Raw genomic sequence first — 20,270 nt, forward strand, 5'->3', positions numbered from 1 at the left:
TTGCTATGAAGATCACATCTGTCTTAAAACATCATTGACCAAGACGGTATCTGATGCTCTTTCCCGCATCCTGCAGCATCTATTCTTCCCTCTGACACCACTAATGACAGAAATAAAGGCCTAAAAACAAAATACACGTATGCTAGCAGCTTTGTTCCTAGATTTTCTTTTTTAGAGGACAAGAATTTTACTTTATATCTCTACTAGACACACTGTAACATGGATCAACAGCAGTTCTGAGTATATGCTACAGGCAATTTGATGAAAAAATAAAGGTAGTAAAAAAGGCTTCAACAGCTCATTTTACATCTCAGAGCCTTTCATAGAATACAGAATTTACTGTATTTGTTTTGCTTCTGCCAAATACCATCAGCACCCTGATGTTCTGAGGGGAATTTTTTGGTTATTTTTTCTTTTTTAAACACACAGCTATGAAGAAAAACCTAAGCCTTTGGCTACATATAACTTGGTCCTGCCTGATGTAAATTAAGCAAGTAGGCCTCTGAATCTTTAAAACTGAAGTTTTCCCAGTATTTTCTACAGAACCTTAAAAAAATTCAGGCGGAAAGGTGTCTCTGGAATTTACTTAACATCTTACCCAAAGCAGAAATAATTTCAAGGTTAGATCCAGTTGAATTCTAAAAGTCTCCAGAGAATAATTTCCACATCCTCTTTGGACAACTTATTCCTGTTCTTACCCACTTTTACACTGAAGTTCTGAATGCTTGTATCCATATATAAAATCAGAACCTTGCTTGCTGCAATTTGTGATTCTCCCCTCTTGCCCTTTCAAATACATCCATCTTCTACCTAAAAATCCCTCAAGGAAGTTGAAGACTGCAATAGGATCCCCCATGAGCCCTTCTTTTCTTCACAGGAAATAAAACCAGCCTTGTCAACCTCCCTTTGTGAGTCACATGCTCAGGTAACCTGACCAGCCTGGTGATGCTTTTCCATTCCCACTCCCTTACAATGATGTCTCTCTTGAAGCACTGGGGGCCCAAAAATGGGCATGGTACCATCCCACTGTGTAGTTCACGAATCCTGTTCAACCTTCTGTCCACAAGGACACCCAAGTCTTTTTTTTTCACAAATCTGCTATAGCAAACATAGGGGAAAATAGATCTGAGTCAGAACTATGGTCATGTAATCATTGGTTTTCATCAGTTTGATGACCAAATTAAAAAAAAAAAAAAAAAAAAAAAAATAATTTTTTTTTACTTTTTTTTTAATCATGCCATAATAATAACTTTAAAATAAGGTGCAAATCAAAACAATATCCTACAAATAAACCTAGGACATAATTCCTGAATAGAATGAGGAGCTTGCCTCCTTCTCTTGAAATCAACAGGTTTTGGAGTTAATTTCACTGGCACTGGTCTTAAATCTCTGACCTTGAGATATATTTCCCCTACTGAGAAATATGTCTGAGGATAAGAAGTTAACTAAAGATTTCAGAGGCATGACTATCAGGATGACAGTGAATGTTGATTCAGAGGGGAAAAAAAAGCCATGAATAAGTAAAAGTCAGCAGTAGTGAAATTTGTCTCACACAGGATAATTGTTTTTTTTTCTTCTACTCAGATGTAGCTCAAAAATTCTGTGATATCCTAAATAATTTTAAAAATGAATGCTACTTGAGCATAAAAAAATTATTATTTTATAGTTTCATTGAAGAATACAGATCTAAATTTGAAGTGAGAAAACAACTGAATATGGGAAAAGCTCTTAGGAAATTAATACCAGGAAGCATTGATAAACTTTGTGCGTTGTCATGACACGTACAAGATCTGTTGCCTACCAGATGCCAGTGCAGGGCAAAAAACACCCCACCATATTTAAAGAAGACAAGTTACTGAGAAGGTCTGGATGGAAGCCATGGTCATCACAATCTATATTGGACCTAGTGATATAAGCAGAACTAAATGGAGAGCCTGCAAAACAGGTTTCACCAGTTTGTTATCTGTATGTACAAGATCAAATGCCAGCGTTCTCAGAAATGAGAATGGTGCCACACTCAGGGAGAAGCAAAGAATGGCAGACCAACACCTCATACATATTCAGAAACAACCCAGATGGACATACACTGCTCTCAGAGTAACTGAGTTTTATCTAGCTAATTTAGCATTGGCTATCAATATTCCTGCTAGAGGTAAAACGTGAAGATATCACTTGCCTAAAACAGCATTATCTTTTAAGTGGAGAGAAAAACTGCTTCAGAAAAATAGGTTGCATGGCAGGTCCTAGCCTCAAAAAAAACCCCAAAAACAGGGGGAAAAAAGTAATTAGAAAGAGGCTACATTGATGCAATAGAGAAGATCAAAAAGAAGGATGTCCCATTTTTTTTCAAGTGCATTTTAAACACAAATTTGAGGATATAATGGGTAGTTATTTTTCAATATGGTAGAAAGAGCTGCACACCCAGGAGCAACATAAAGGCCTGAAAACATCAGGTTATAAATGTCTAAAAAGGACAGGTAAACTGTGACAGAGCAATATTTGGAATATGCAGAGAAGTGAGTAAGGAAGATTAAATGTAGCAAGCAGGCAAACAGTCGATGAAGATTTTCACACCTCTAACCTGCACATAGCAGCAGCGTTTGTGAGCTGTTGAGGACACCTGTAAGGACTCCATCCTCCACGTCTTCACACACCTTCAAAAACCCTCTCCAGGTGTGCTAAAAGGCAGCAAAGAAGGACCCACTTCTATACTTGTTTCAGCTGCCACTGTTGAACTTCTCTTGGGTAAACTTCCAAGTCGTTTGAATGAAGGCAATTTACTAAGCATCTTGCCTAAAGATGCTAAAAAGGAGGGCACTCTATACAGCAGGGGTTATTAAAAGAGAATCTGAGCAGTCTTACACTCAGGTAGAAAACTGAATTCTTTGTAACTTTTTGAATCTGCAGTTAGAGGCTCCTTTACACCTTGGGCAGATGTTCTTTGTGGTTGAAATTCTCCACACACCTTAAACATTTGATTGATAATAAGCTGCTACAGAATGTTTTATTCGTTTGTCACTTAAGACAGCCAAAAAGAAAAGAATTTCCTTGCTGAGACCAGAACTATACTTCAACAAAAAACATAAGTACATCCTGAAGTGCACTTGATGAACAATAAGGAACTTCAAAAATACATTAAGTATATTTAGACATAAATTTCCACTTATCCCCCAACTCCATGAAAAATTATCCATGATTAAAAATCACAGTAATACAAGCTTCCATACTTTATTTTAAAATTTTGTTGTCCTATTCAGTGGACCAATTGCCAGATATGCCACATGAAAAATTATTAACTCCTGTGGATTTTCCCCTCAAATCCCAAAAAATGTTTTGGGAATTGCTGAAATATATTTTTTCTGTGTGACTTCATGCTGTTACTGAAGTTATTCCAGGTGCACTCAATAAACATTCTCCACAGCCTTCCTACAACTTGTTACAGTGACAACTGTACCTGTGACTGATCTGTATTAAAATTTAGCAAAGTCCATTTTCATTTATTTATAGTAGCAGATAGCTAACTACAGCAAGTCCACATGGATATTTGCACACATGTTAAGAGTTTGTCCACATTTACCATCCATTCACTCTTTTCATACACTCACAAAGGCAAGCAGATCCTAAGATACTTATTAGAGGAAATATCAACACCGTGCATGAGACTAGTGTGAGCTGGCTCTTAAGATTCTTTCATTCACCTTTTGATAAAAATTTTTGGTGAACTATGATGTCCTATATGGTGGTGTTACACTTCTGAATAAAATAAAAAAGCTTCTGCAAACACTAATGGTGGTTTAAAAGCATTGCTTGCAAAAGTGTTATTTAAAGCAGAAAATGAAAACAGACAAGTGCTTTGAAATAAGGAGGAAGATTTACATTTGGAAGCAAAGGAAGTGACAACACACTGCCCTTAGCCAGTCCTACTTGTCTAGAAATCTCCAGCTTTGACATTTGAGAGATATTACTAATGCCCAGAGGGAACCTGTTGTGATGCTTTACAAGATACTGGCATGTATGATCCACAAACTAGAAGCTTAAAATCAGAGGAAAATACATATTGGATTTTCTGTTAACTGGCCATGAAGCTCTGCATCAGAAGAAGATGTTAAAAAAAAAAATATTGCTAGATATGCGACTTCCAGGGACATCTCAAGCTGAACTGACAATTCTTACTTGCCAGAAAATTAATGAAAAACCACCTATTCTGAAGAAAAACATACTTTGCCTGAAGACTTCCTCTTTTCTCCCATGTCCCATCCAATCCTATTCCTCTGAAAGGAGGGCTAACAGAATGAAAAGAGAAGATGACACCACTTCTCTGAAAGCCCTGACTGGTGGTTTACCACCTAAAAGTAAGAATGTGTCTACCCCAAAGCTATCAGCTTTCATGATCACAAAACACGACAGCAGAGGTGCAAAATGCAACGGCAGCATGGACAGAAAATAAACATCAACACAAAAGTGCAAGGACAGAAACTCTGCAAGCAGTTTGGATAAATCATCTGGATTTTCTATGGGCAGATTAATAAAAAGTAAGGATGTAGATGCAAAAGAAAACTTGTAAAAGATTAAACATTTTCTCTGACCAGTGTGCAAAAAATGTATAGTGTAGATTTAAGAAAACTGCCATCTCAAATGTTGTTTTAGGAAACTACATTCAACTACTGAATGAAGTTGAAAAAAGAATTAAGTGTGGGAAATATGCATTCCTTTTTAGTGCATATTTCATAATACTCATTACCATAACAATAAAATAGTTATTCATTCTAAAGTAATGTTAAGTATTGAATTAAGGGATTTGCTTTCTGAAATTAGCAAGGGGGAAAATTCTGATACTTTTGGCTCTCTTTTTCCATGTAGTCAGTGTCCTTGTTGGCTTTACAACAAAAATTTGCTTTAATGAAATTTTTAGTGAAAAAAGAGTTGTATTTAGATTTAGTTTAAAAGAGAGTAAATAAAACATACTAAATTGCATAGACTTTGATCTGGGTTATGAATTTAGAGAGCTAGATAAATAAACCACCACCAAATGCTTCACAGCCTTCTATGTTTCAAAAGAATAATGGTTCAGAAATCAGTTTTTTCAGGAATCAGTTCAGAAAGCACAAAGATTTCTATTAATTTTGTGACTTTGCTCACCTCGTTCATTATTTTCCTACTTGTTCTCTAATGTATTGTAAAAAGTATTGCAGAGGAAAGCAGTTTTAGCTTTTGTCCTAACCATGCCTCATTCACTCCTGATGATTCAGCAATTTACACAAAAGAATGCACAGAAGAAATTCTGGTTTACATAAAATTTTAGAAACATCAGCTTTCTCACTGGTGCTGCTATACGTTTGCACCCACAGTTGTTTTTCCATTCTGTCAATGAGTTTTGTGAGCTTTGCTCCTGCTGGTTAGAATAAAAGACTTCCCACACGAGGTCACCTCTTCCCACAGTGTCCAGGCAGGTTTTATGAGAAGTGGTGCAATGTGAGCAGACCAGACTGGAACTGCGTCTTACCCTCCCCTTTTAATCTCAAAACATACTCAAAATCTTCACTGACTTTCTTGTCACCTTTCCACCCCATGCATGAGAGTAGAAAAGCAAAGAAAAAAATCACCAGTAAAAAGAATATTTTCTAGGGTATAATGAGTAAAGTGTGAGAAGTCTTTTTAAGAGACATTAAAGGCAATTATTAGGAGGAAGGTACACAAAAAACTGTGTTGCTCCAAAGCATGTTTCAGTAACAGAAGTGCTGATGTCTCACTATATCCTGTTAAGTCATCACAAATCACTGTACCAAGTAATGACACAAGAAATTGGGTTCACGTCCCTTTTGTGGCTGCAGTGTGCTGTTCTGTAGTTGTCCTGCCCCAGGAAGGAACCACAGGGGTATGGTACAGTAAAGCTGCCAAACAGACTCATAAGCAACTAACAAAACTTTTCAGAGTATATCTGGTTGTTCAAATACAGTCCAGATGCCAACAGAGCAGCAAAGAAACATTGCTTTTAACCCCACAATGCACATTATTTACTGATTATAGATTTGCAGATATTAACAGACTTTGTGCATAAGCAACTTATCTGATTAAATTAGGCAGAGATATTCAAGTAAAGTAAATGTTCTGTAATTCAAGTCCAACAGACAAAAGCTCCTTCACACAGATGGAAGTTGATGACTGTAGCATGACAACTCTAATTACACAGTCAAATGCTAATACAGCTGAACCCTACCTCTGTTCAGCAGTCCATTGCAAATTATTTTGGAACAAGACATGGTCTTTTGTTTCACATGAATCAATCCTCCCTTTCTATTATCCCCTCGTGATACAAAACACACAAACCTATCCTGCTTCCTGGGAATAATTTGGAGATGAAACAAAATGGGAAATCACAGCTCCAATATTTTTCCCAACCTTTCCATGTATGTTAGTTCCAAGAGAGCATCCAGCAGGGCAAAGGCAAATACAACAGAGTTTGTGAAACACTGTATTTAGACATTAAGTTTCCTTGTGCATAGTCCAGATACTTCATTCATATGTAGAGACATACTGAGTAACTATAATGACAAAACCATAGAAGACAATGCATAAAGCAGAATATTTGCATACTTTTAATTTACTGCAGAATCTAGTCTCTAGAATTATCATGTCACTAATGTGGACATCAACCACAACAGCTGTCTTTTGTGACAACTGGACTTCCACACAAGAAACACCATTCTCTTAAATAAAGTATCCTTCTGACATACATTGAGAAAACAATGTGCATGGGTAACAGTTAGATAGATCAATGACCTTCAAAAAGCACCATTTGCATGTACATGATAAATTGCAATGCTCAAGTCATAATTTGTTTAGTCATGGTCATATGTCACTTGGGCTTGCTGGGGTCTCATCAACAAAGCAATCATTTGTCAGAAAAATGTGGTCCATATTTCAGAAATACAAGTTATGACAAAACCTATAATGGTAAAAGGACTCTCATGTTCTGATTTATACTCATCTCAAAAAAGGCATCTCAAAGAGTTTCCCTATTCAAAGTGAAGGGAGGATGGTTACTCAAATATTCAGTTCTTGTTCAGTTCTAACTTCTAGCAAGAAATATTTTATACTGGTCTCTCTAATTTACAACACTCAGTTGAAGATAACTGAACATGGTGACGTGAAAAATCCCTTCCTTATACTCTACCCTACCTTATTTTCTCATTGGAGCACTGCTTTTGACGATATTTAAAGATCTGCCAGATTTGAAAATCCTTAATTTTCACATAAACTCACAAAATAATTGCACTTTGAAACAAAGAGCTAGATATTCAAACAGCTACTTTCTGACTACAAATTGATGCAGCTACACACAACATTGAATACTCCTAAGGGGGAAGTAAGAAATATGCTGCTACACTGCTAGTTTGAGCCTCTCCAGAATATAAATGTTGAACCATGATTGAAGCTCTTTGATACTAATTTCAGCATTGCTTAATTGCTAATTCTTTCATTATCATGGATTAAAGTGGAAAAATGAATTGCAGAAAAAAAATCTTTCTACCATTAGCAAAATTGTTGTGCTAATAATAACAATAACAATTCCTCCTTAACCAAATATAGCAATAAATTAGACTGTGTTTGTTTGGTTTAATAGAGAATGCATTTGTGGATAACCACATTGCACCTTTAATCAATTAGGAAATCAATCTTTCTTTATAGATTTCCACAGCTCCTACTAATGGTAGTAGCATTTTTTTCTAAGCCTGAATTCCGAACATTGTCAAATGCTGCAGTCCCACCGGCCACTTAAAGACAAACTTAATTGTATTGCTGAATATTATGGGGGCGTTATTTGTTTTATTGTTGTGTTTTACAGAAAAGTGCAACACCTCATACACAGAAAAGCACTCTCATCCAACATACTTAGGCAAAATATCAATGTTATTCCCCACTCTTAGTGTGGGAACAAAGCAGAGACTATTAAAATAATAATATGAAGTTCTATCTAAGGATTGTTGTTTTGCATATCCTTCTGCAGGTGGGGCAGGAAGCAACTCAAGGTATAAAATAGTAAGCAACATGTGTGATATGGAGAAAAAGTCTGAAAGTCCTAAGTACAACGTATTAAGACAATTATTTCTCTGATATGGTACACAGAAGCAGATACAAGAATGCAGCACAGCCATATACATGGTACAGCAAAGTTGGGTACTACCTGTTATAAAATTGAAAAAATTGCAATGTGGTAATTTGTTTTTTCTTATCAGGGACCATCATTTGCCTCCATTATCTAATCTGCCTTAGTACAAAAAGCCACATGTGTTTTTCTTTGGGGATCACAATTCACTGTGATGATTGAAGAGCATGTCACCTACTATGAAATGCTTTCCTCAAAGCTGTCAATGAAATTGATCAAAGTCAAAATATGAGTTTTGTTCTAGCTCTGTTTCAATTCAGCCATGATCTTGAAACAAACTTATGTCAGTTGTGGGTTGAAGCCAGAATAAGCAAGATAAAGTTAAAGGAGTTTGGGAATGTAATTCTGTGTAATGTACTTGTTTCAATTTATTTCACAACCACCTTACATTCATTGAAAGCAAGCACGCCCCTAACAAGGATAACCTTTCTAGTAGACTGTGAAATATGGAGTATCACTGATTATGCTGAAAACCATAAAAATGTAAATGAAATTAGAAAGATTCTGAATCAACATCATTATGTAAACAAAATATAAACTGAAAACTCTTGCAATAACACAGATGGTGTATGTTAAGATATTTGCCAGATGCTAGGGATGACCTCCAGCACTCTGAAGTCACCAAAAACCTTTGCTTTAACTTCAAAGTATTTGTTGTCTGAATAAAACAAAGTCTATATTCATATATATCAACATAGTGCACATTGCTGCAATTCTCAGATCAAAACATGGCAAAGATCTATATATTATAAGGCTTACCATTATCACTTTTGAGATTTCCATTGCTGAGCTGTTTCAACCTCTTCTGGTGGGATTTGCCGTTGTAGTGGATTTGTGCCTGAGCAGCAGAGTTCAGCTGAATGTTACAGACATTACACAAAGTGAAATTGGTGTGTTTCTTTTCTCTCTCCTTCTTTTCTTCAGTGCCATCAGGTGCTAATTCTTTCTCACCTTCCCTGTCTGGGAGAGATGTGAAATCTGAATTGTATGACTGGTTATCAACTGGTAAATCGGGAGTCCAGGGCTTCTTCATATTTTCTGAGAAGAAAAAAACACAGGAGAGAAAATTGATGAGAATGCAAAATAATATAGAAAAGATAGCAATATCTGCAAACCACTAAAATGCAGAAAATAATTTTCTGCATTTTATATTTTGACATTATATTTCCACTCATATATTTTGCTTTCTGCTCAACTTCTGCAGTTCTTTGATGTAACTTGACTAACTTCCCAGCCAAATGATGCCAAAGCTGAGCTACCATTAGATATGGATGTGGCACCTCCTGTGATAACTGATCTAAGAAAGAGTAAAAACACTGCAGGAGCTGAGAAAAAAATGTCAGATAAACCAACGCTTCAGTCAATGGAAGAAAAGGGGGAGAAGGTATAATTAACAGAAGAACCTCCCTCCCATTATATATTAGTTCAATAAGCTTAAATGGACAGACCTCACCCTTGAGTTTTTTTAAATATTTAGCAGCCCCAGTCATCCTCTCCCCACATCTTGTGATTGCTTTCAAGCCCATGTCTAATAACTTCGCCACTTTCTCAGAGTATTTCAAAGACAAATAAACATGTTATTAGTTTCTTATCTTAACCAGCCAGGATTATAATTGAAGGATAGTTAGCTTAGATTCAGCTAATACCAGACAGCAACAACAAAAGCAGAAATGAGAAGATAATCCCATCTGCAGAACTTCAAGTGAAACCAGTGTAACTGTGAGCTTCCTTGATTAAAAGTGAGCAGAAATGGCACAGGTAAAGACATGCTCTGAGCACTGCAAACCTAATCTCCTATTCAAGGAATGCAAAATGTTATACTAACTTAGCATTTTGATGAGACCTTTATATACCATATAAATCTTTAAAGTGCTTGTTCACCCAGACTTAGTGAATAAATGAAGGTCTAGACAAAGAATCTAATCTATACTTTGAGTGACAAAATTACTGCAGCCTTAAATGTGATGATGCTATTTGGTCTCCAATTGACAAATCAATCAACCTAGAGACAAAAAAAAGATTATTGCAGCTACACAAGAAAATGGGTCTTTAATGCCAGATCCAGAAGAGTTTCAGTGTCTAAAACAAGCCTCCAGATTTGGGTCTGATTACAACAAAATGCTGCAAATCATTCTTCAGATAGCTTAAAATGACTTAAATTTCATCAGCTCAACTTTTTTGACAGATCTCGCAAAGATTTAAAGACAATTATTGCCTTCAAATCAAATCACAAAGACAAATTTATCTAAAGAAGAAAGTCTAAAATCTATCGATATTCAAATCAGTTTCAATCTCAGTTTTCATATCTGCTTGATATCTAATTAGCATTGCGTTCTATGCTAACCAGACCCCATGTCATTTAAGAAACGACAGATTCAAGTCTGAGAGGACCTCTGCGCTTGCTGTACATTTAAACCTAACTCAACTAGATCTGTCAGTATTATTTCAGCTTCTGTGTAGTCAGCTCTTATCTAGGATCGTAGCTGTTGTAGGCAAGAGATGAGAAAGCAAGCTAAACAATTCACTCCAAAGCAAAAGACACTGTGAGACTGTAGAAGCTTAGAAGAAAACATGATGTTTTTCAATAGCAGACCTATAGCAAATTTCTCCTAATGCAGGGAGGAGGTTTGTCCTGAGGAAGAAGCATAAATCTATCAACCTCTCAGCCTTTCTGGAGTTTGTTCACTCCAAAGATTCATCCATTTAAAATATTTTTAAATTAGTAAATTCAGTCTTTAATCAAAGCAGTACAAGGATTAAAATGCTATCACAATAGAATAAGTTTTACTGATTTGGTCTAGATGCCAGTAACAGTTCAGTAATCTCATTTTATATACATGTTGTAAATGAATATATATAAAATCTATTGCATTGAAAGCATTCCCCACTAGAGAGCAGTGTGAATTTAAAATTACAAGAACAATATATCTCTAGACCTATAGTGCTAGCTATATAGGCATAAGATTACTATTAAAAAAAAAAGAGATTTTTCAACCAAGGTGTACACCTTTGTAAGCAAATATAATCTAGTAAATTAAACATTGTATGCTATGTGTATGCATGTCTCATTCCTTTTGAAACATTTACACACATAAGCTGGCAGCCTAATAAAATGTATTAGCATGTCATTACATCCTTCTAATATTCCAGTCAAAACAGTCTAATCCATTAAAGTCTTATTTTTGGCATATAGAATCTGTCTTGCATTACAATTTCATTCCAGAAAACAAAATTAAAAACTGCACACTCAATAATGGCACAATAAAATAATAAGGGAAATTCCACCTTGGAAATAAGTGATTTGTGCATCTACCATGTCCTTTCCTTAGAAAAGCACGTAACGTCATTAGAGCTGCAATACATTTTTGTGTACGTCCCTGTCACTCTCAAATCTGGAGGAAGGGGGTAATTTATAACTGGAGTTTAGGTAACAACTAAGAAAACAGAAGTTTCAGAAATATATATTACACTATAGAACATCACCTTTTTTTTACAGATACACAGCGATTTCTGAATATATAATGACACTGCTAAAGGAATAAAGTGACATGCTGCAAACCTTTACACCCGTAAAGCCAATATTACATGGCAGTACTGAAAACAATCCATTTAAGAAAAAACTGAAAGTGTGAAGAAATTTTTTTAAAAAAACAGAAACAGTTTCTGATTAAAACATTCTGAGTCATTCTCATTCAATATTTCTTAAGGAACAAGTAAATAAAGATTGCAAGTGATGAAGAAGAGGGAGATATATGACTATAATATGCTGATATACTTTTAAAATACAATTTACCACTCCAAATAGTATTTTTAAATAAACAGGGGAAAAAAATCATTTTCTTAAAATCTTGTAAAGATCCACCAGTGTTTCAACCAACACACATGCAGTCTAGCTCATGAAAGCAACAAGCCTTCAGCTCATGCATGCATCATTATATACTTCCATTTTCTGGAGTAAAAACGTCTAGGCAGCAATTTTGTTTGGCAAGGAAAAGAATGCTTATTTCATGCTATTGGAAAATTACACTGAATATGGTTAAAACCATTTAACTTTAAAAGAAATTTTTAATTTTTATCAATGTCTAATTGGCTTGATATTATGTGGACAAGCTTTTCATGAGAACCCACCTTCACTGCCATTATATTATAGAGTTCATGTCAACTGTACTGGTTACACATCTTTTAAAGTCATCAGTTTTGCAGAGAACTATTTTTTCCCCAGAAGAGAAAGCCAGCTTCTCAATTTTAGGGGCCCTAATGAAGCCTGCAGAGCACTAGAAATGAGTGAACTAGGCAACCAAGATCCCAAAATTTCATGCCAATTTAAAAAGCACTCTGGATAAATGCTTACATTTATTTACCCTGGGGCTTTGAACTCAATTTTGGCTCAATGATGCTTACCAGTAAAATGAACTTTGCACGACATTATAGCTTTGTGAAGTAGAAAACTGTCCCATATGGAAAACCAGCACAACTACAATTTGTGGTGTTTGCTGCCTTAGACAACATAGCTACTTCCTGGGGATTTCTCTTCTAAAATGTGCTTGAAAGTAGGAGATTAGAAATCTCATCCTTCCCTGAAACAATCCTTACCTTTTTAGCTGCAAGCCAATGGCCTACTTTCTAGTCAAGAAAATTGAAAGGAAATATTACTCATTTGTATTACAATTGTTCTCTTTCCAGACCATCTTATCAGCATAGAACTGTATCTATCACTGTGACTTTGGCTCTGTGTACATAATACTTAAATATGTTGGGTACATTCAAGAGGCCAACAGAGTATAGGAAATCCCAGAGACCACTGTGTACCCAAGTCTGTTGCATTTAATGCAGACCTCCTGCCATTGATCAATGATCTAGTTCAGCCTGGAGAAGAGAAGGCTTCAGGGTGACCTTAGAGAAACCTTCCAGTTCCTGAAGGGGCTTACAAGAAGGCTGAAGAGGGGCTTTTCACAAGGGCCTGTAGTGATAGAACAAGGGGGAATGGCCTCAAGTTTATCTCCTTGTCTATTTCCCAACAGGTTGCTAAAACAAATACATTCCTGTAATAGCTGAAGGATAGAAAAGATGGACAGGGCATTAAGGACAAAGTCCACTAATTACAACATTCAGGGATTTCTAATATTTCTTTTCAAAACTGTGAAAGACATTCAAGTAGCAATCATCAAAGATGCAGATGTTTGCATCTCAGTTACTCACTCCCAGACTCTATTCCTAGACATTTTAAATTTCACCAAGAAGCCCTATGCAGAGCCATCTCACTATGAAGCAGACTAAAGCATAAACTCAGGTGTTTTGTGGTCAGAAAAATATATTCCTCTTCATTTGCAGATGTCTATGCTGTAGATCTCAAATTAGATGGGATAAACTTTGTTCTGCCCATGCTAATGTCTCTCCAAACATTAAAAAGACTGAACTTTTGCAGGTAATAATAATAGTACTCATTTTCTGAGATATCAATAGATAACAACAAATATTGAGAGATACCATCTGTTTTCAAGAAACTGCTAATGCAATGTTTAAAAAAGAAAAGAAAAAAAAAGAGGAAAAAAAGAGAGCGAGACCAATCACTTATCAATATCTTCACCTTGTCAGTTTTCATATATTTGGGGGATGTTACTGGCGTACTACACCCTCTGGTAATAACTGGAATTTTCTCATCTTTTCCAGTTTCATAAATATGTTGTTCTATCTTTAAGGTGATAGGACATCACCAGCTGACATAAGTCACTGCTGCCCAGTGACTTTTGCATCAAGCTTTTAAGAATCTTCTTCACACTGTGAGTGAAACTATGTGCCAGGACCCTTCCCAAAACTGGCATCTCTGTGCTGAAGTTTTCCTATTTATGTTATGCTCACTGAAGCTCCTTGCTGCATTTGGTACTTGTGATGCCTTTACCAAAAAGCCCATGAGTGCTAACTTGCCTTTGCAACCTTTAATTGAGCTCACTGAATAAAATGCTAGCTCTAGAAATGTATTCCTGGGAGAAGCCTAAAATCATCATACTGCCATCTATTTTAAACATGGACGGTGGGGGCAGGGTAGCCTGGGGGAAGGATCAGGAATACAAAAATAAAATATCCTTGGCTTCTTCCACCCCCCATTATCACTGGATGATCCCAACACTGCAGCTTTCCGGTCGTGGCTGCACCTGCTCCTGGTTTAGAGCCCAGAGTGATTGAGGTCATGAACGGCCCACTCTGCACATCACGGATGCGGCACAACAAACGCACAACAAAGGGGGCTGAGCAGCAAAGCGGTGACAGGACACTCACGGTGAAAGCTCTGCATCTGTGCAACACAGATCCCTCCCAAATGACCTCAGTAACCTTCAGGATACACTGCAGGACTCATCTGTTTTGTATGGATGGATGGACGGATGGATGGATGATCGCCATTCAGTGGAAGAGCTGCTGTGGAATAGGAAGCTACTGGGTTCTGAAGTGCTTTTTAGAAACCAATCAATTTTTCAGGGTCTCCCTCTTTCTGAGCCTTTCTGATTAAATTTAAATACCAAATAGCACGTAATACAATAAAATTTGATGTGAAAATCTGGAAAATATATGCATTAAGTAATTTTACACTGTAGGAAGGCTTTTCTACTATGAGTTTTAGTAGCAAGAATAATCACTTGTTTCTACAAATTGAGGAAGATTTTGTCAGGTCATACACCCAAAAGCTAAATTAATAGTCAGTGATAAAACTGTGGATAAAACTCAGTATCTCTTCTTGCTGTGTGCCTAATACAGCTCAGATAAAATCACATTTAAAGTCTATATTTACCAAATTTTCTCTTTAAAAATTCCACACAAAATAGAGTAAAAGAGGTATCTTAGCAGGAGGGACAAGAAAAGTCAGGGAGGGAAACATCCTTTTTTCTTGTTTATTGTTTCTCTGCATCCTACCAGCTCCAACCAGTCTGATCACTGCTGCTAGCTGCTACACCACTTCAATCATCCATGGGAATAATAAGAAGCTCATAATCATCATCATCTCAGGTGTTTTTGTGAAGTCTAAGAGGAAAATAATCTCTAAAGCAAAAACTGCATCAAGCAAAAGAAATAAAGGCATGTTTTCCACATGTGCTTATTGCTGAGGGGGAATGATGTAAAATGAGATTGACATTATTTGGGGTTGGAGGGCTTTATAATTTTATGTCTCTGTCCTAAGACTCCTCCCAAGAAATGCTTCTCTGCAAACTGAACCCTATAAGAATGGATACTTATCCATTTGAAACAGGCTCATTGTATACTTGTATACCTTACGCAATAGCACAGAATATAAAAGCCTGGGCTTTTGTTTTGCTCTGCCGGGAGAGCACTCAAATCTTTCAGGAAAGGCTGCATTTCAATACTGCAGCAAATGAACAAGCCCCAGCCTAGCTCCCATCACAGCAACATGCACCAAGAGATCCTAAAGGAACTTATAGATGGACTAAGCAGAAAAAGTTCATTGTTTCTTGGTTCAGCAGTTCCCTCGTGCCAGAAGCAGCTAACAGACATCTCATAGTCTGAAAATATACTGCAGTCAGTTTTTTAATTGAGTTCTATAAAAAGAGCTAAGCACTAATCAACACCATATGTTATTCAATTAGCTAGTAATACATATCTATTTCTCAAGCCTGTGATAACATAATGGAGCACTTTGGGTGGTTTGGAACTATTTAAAGGCTAAGTAATTAATTTGCAAACATCAGCTTCTAAAATCTGAGTAGCACTACAGTGATGACTTACAAGCCATGAAAACTCCCTCATTTGCTTTCTATTCAATCTGTTTTCAGAAACAGTCCTTGTGAAAACAAAGATTTCTGCATAAAATAGGGCCAGAAAAAGACGCAGGTTCAGCTGAGGGTGTGTTACCCAGGTCCAGAGGGATGTTCCTCCCATGCAGGTGAAGTGAGCAGCTCCTGTTTCATCACTTCCCTCTCCACCAGCAGTATATCTCAGTACAGACCTTGTACCTGAGGCAGTAATTAGCATGACAAATGGTAGGGCTAGCAAAGCTGTGCAGGCTCTGCCTACCAAGAAAATTTGTTGCTGTCAAGCAACCTGAAGTGCATTATTTTATTCCATATTCTTGATTTTCGCGTACGAAATTGTGGTCACAGCCTCGAAACTCAAAACTCCTGTCAATGGTAGTCAGAGTTGTCGGAGCTCAAACAAAAGGGACAGAAACATCCAATTGCAATTCCAGCTGCCTCTGCTGAACAAAACCTTGGGTTTAGCAATATTTCTGAGAAGGTGAGCAGTCAGAACAGGTTTTAAAGGGAAGGGAAAAAATAGAATAGGGAATTATAATAATAGGATCTTTTAGGTTTATACAGGTCTTTAAGATCTTCAAGTCCAGCTGTTAACCCAGCACTGCCAAGTCCACCACTAAACCATGTTACCAAAAGCCAAATCCACATGACTGCTAAATATCCCCCAGGAATGGCAACTCTATCAGTTTCCTAGGCAGCATGTATAACTACTTGATAATCCTTTTGTTGAAGAAATTTTCCCAAATATCCAGTCTAAACCTCTGCTAACACAACTTGAGGACATCTCCTATCACTTGTTACCAGGGAGAAGAGACCAATCCCCACATGTCCATACCCTTCTGTCAGGTATCTGCAGAGAATGATAGGGTCCTGAGCCTCCTATTCTCTAGACTAAAAACAATCTCAGGTCCCTCAGCTGCTCCTCATCAGATTTGTGCTCCAGACCCTTCACCAGCTTTACTGCCATTCTCTGGAGACATTCCAGCAACTCAATGTCCCTCTTGTAGGGAGGGGCCCAAAACTGAATGCAGGGTTTGAGATGTGGCCTCACCAGTGCCGAGTACCGGGGGACAATCCCTGCCCCGGTCCTGCTAGCCACACTACTGCTGATTTCATAGATAAAAATCACTTTTTACAGACTCTCTGGACCAATTCCTATATGTGAAATCAGCCTACAACCCTGTCATTCATATATCCTATAAGTGCCATTTTCTCAAATATCTTTAGTTTTCCCAGTACCTAAATATCCAATCAAAACTTTATCTCAGCAGAAAGCAAGAGCATGAACAGCTGTTTGGCCATAACGAGCAACTCATTTTTGCAGATGAGAAAGTTCCATTTTTAACACTCCAATACAATCACTACCACTGTATCCAAGTAGGCAATTTTTAAAATTAAGTTTCAGTTAGTGTTTGTGACAAGTTTGCTGATAGGTTATATCTTTGGATACACAGGCACCTTTTTTTCCCCTTTTGTGATTAAGTATTTCAGAAATAAGTATTTTGGCAATATGCTGATGAAAATACATCCACAAAATGAAACAGTAAGAAAATTAAAAGGCAAGCCACATGAATAAGCTCTGTGGGAATTCTGTTTAAAAAAATAAACAACGACCACTTTCCACAAAGAAACCCAAACATTGAAGAATAAAAAGTCATAGTTTTTAGAAAGACAGTTCAATCCCCAAAATCTTTGTTATGCACAAAAAAGGCAGCCACTAGACATGAAATGAAATAAAATAAAATGGCAATAAATGTAGTAACAATGAGGAAGAGGAAATTAAAGGCTACGAGCAAGAGATAACTGAAAAAAAGATATTTTTTTGTTTTCAGTTCAAAAGAAATTCCAGAAATATGTGGGGTTTTCCTTTTTTTTAAATCTAAGAAATTTTAGAAATTATTCTTTGTTGTATTTGAAAGATAATTTCCAAATATTTGCAGAGCTCTGTGGTTTGAATTTTCAAACCTTCTAAGTTCCTAGTAAATAGCAATATTTGCCACATATAAAAATATCCAAAAGACAATCTCCCCCTTGATTTTGTTATAATTTTGTTTTAGGGAATTGCTTTGTGGATATTTTTAAACAAAAGACCTTGAAAACACAGGAACCATAGAAGACCAAAACAATTTTAGAGCAATTTTAGTGCTTCAATCACTACTCCCTGTGGAAAATATTTCTAAATCAAACATAAAGTCCTACTTTTGCTTTTCTCTAAATGCTTTTCTAAAAACACTGTTAAAAAAAAATAAAAACCTTGAGGAAAAAGTCTTATGGTTGAATCTTATCATTTATACTTTCACAGCAGGAAGCTTTTTTTTTTTTTCAGATTATCTGCTCATTATAAAACATTCAGATAGCTCTGGCAACATTTACAAGTATAGGGTTTTTTTTTTATTATGTTATTGCTTCATTACACCCACTGGGACATTTAGTGTTGAATTTAATGGAGACCAGATCATTTTCCAAGCAATGCAAACACATCAAGGTGAAAGTCTGTTGTGTTTGGAAATGTTAGCAGATGTTTCTGCAAGTGCATGTGAAAGTTATTGTTGTTTATCTTACCCTCAAACCTCTGGATTGCATTTTCTTTAAATACTGCATTCACCCCTGCATTCATGGTAATATGAGCACAATTTTTGCTAGTTTACAGCATGTGGGTTTTTGGGTTACAGCTGTTACAATTTTAGCTGAGAAGTATAAACATATTGTGTGGAACTTAAAAAGCATATTCTCTATCATGGGTTGACAGACAACGCCTTTGCTATTGTCTCCATGGCTGATAGAATGTTTCTGCTTGTCAACTATACATTTATCTGAATCTCTTCATCAGTACTAGGGATCTAAAAATAATGTCTAGCAAATCAGACTATCCTGGACATGCATTGGTAAAAAAATCAGAAAGACAAATCTTGGGACCTGGACCTATTGATGTTTCCTTGGGATGACACAGTGTCCCAGAGCAGCAGCTAAAATCTTTTGTTACAGTCACACAAGGCCAATGTAGAGCTTCGCTTTTGCCACTGGGGACTTATTTTAACACAAGGACTATCTGTCTGTGTCACATTTCTAATAACCTTTTCATCACAGTACCCAGATGTAATCCATTTATAGAAACGCTTATGCATCAAAAATAAAAATGTGCAAAAGGAATCTAATTACTGAATACAGAAAGTGGGATGATTTATTTTTTATTTGGGATAAATTCAGGTGATTCACTATTAGTGAATGTAAATATATTTTCGAGGCGTGACTGCTATAATCCCACAGGGTGAGTGTGTGTGCCAGTGCACATTCAGGAAAATGCATCATAAAATATCAGGACCTAAGAGGACGTCCTGGGCAATGAGATATATATGGCACTAGCTTTCCCCTTGCATTACTTTCCCACGAGTGTAATTCACTCCTCTGCTGAATTGTGTGAAAATGAAGGCAGGGCATATTAGGGAGAATTTGCTTATATTTTTTATAAGGCAAATAGCTTTTAAGCTAAGTGTAAGAGGAGGGTTTGAAATTATTTCTGTGAGTGTTTATTCATGCAAGATCTCTGAAATACATTACTTATGTGGAATTTGGACATACATAGTTCCACAATAAAGGTATGAAAATGCAGGAAAACATGGACACACTAGAGAATGCAAGCCCATATCTCCCCTCCAAAGCAGGAACTGCTGCTCCACTTCAGGTCTAAAAGTCAGGCCCTGTTTCAAATTACTGATTGCACAGCATAGTCCAGGAGTATCTTCCAAAACTTAAAGCCTATCAGAGAGGCCCAGGAGTTCACTGAACACATTAATCAATGACAGTGCCTTACTAATCTTAAAATACAAAAAAAAGCTTCTAAAATAGTCAAGTTTTTCCCAATTTTGCAGAAATCTGTGTATTTTTATACATCTCTTCCATGCAAAGTTGTGATGGAACACCACCTTCAAGATTCCACCACCGTGTTATTTTTTTGTTGGGCTTTATATGGCATGCACTGCTAATAATTACAAATCAATGGTTCTTTCTGAAACATCCTCCCCCATGATTGGATATATTTCTGAAAAATAACCATGGAAAGCATGAGAATAACACCACACACACAGAGAATGTAAAATAGCTGATGAGTTCCAGCTTTCTCTGGGAGGCCTTCACAGCAGCACTTGTCTGCAGCAAGTGCTCACAGCACAGACCCTGAGCCGCTGCTTTTCAGCAGCCTGAGCACTTTGCTCAGCCACTGTGGTCTGCAAAAACGACTCCTGCTGAGTGAGGGAAATCTTTCTAGCTCTGCTGGCCATCTGCAACATCTCTCAACCTGCTGGGTAGGCTGAAAATGCTGAAAAGCCCTGAGAAGTCAAGCAGGG

The 20,270-nt window shown here is 36.8% G+C and overlaps 1 protein-coding gene across 1 annotated transcript in view; it reads right to left on the reverse strand.

Moving 5' to 3' along the window:
* ZNF385D (zinc finger protein 385D) overlaps positions 1 to 20,270 on the reverse strand; it is a 412,256-nt gene that overhangs the window by 319,632 nt on the left and 72,354 nt on the right. Inside the window, 1 exon segment of the mRNA XM_054273561.1 lies at positions 8,927 to 9,205. Within this exon segment, the coding sequence (XP_054129536.1) occupies positions 8,927 to 9,205 (279 nt within the window).

This window comes from Melozone crissalis, unplaced genomic scaffold, assembly GCF_028551555.1.
Source record: "Melozone crissalis strain CALT ecotype California unplaced genomic scaffold, PUWL_Pcris_2 ptg000016l_1, whole genome shotgun sequence".
In the NCBI taxonomy this organism is placed as follows: Eukaryota; Metazoa; Chordata; class Aves; order Passeriformes; family Passerellidae; genus Melozone; species Melozone crissalis.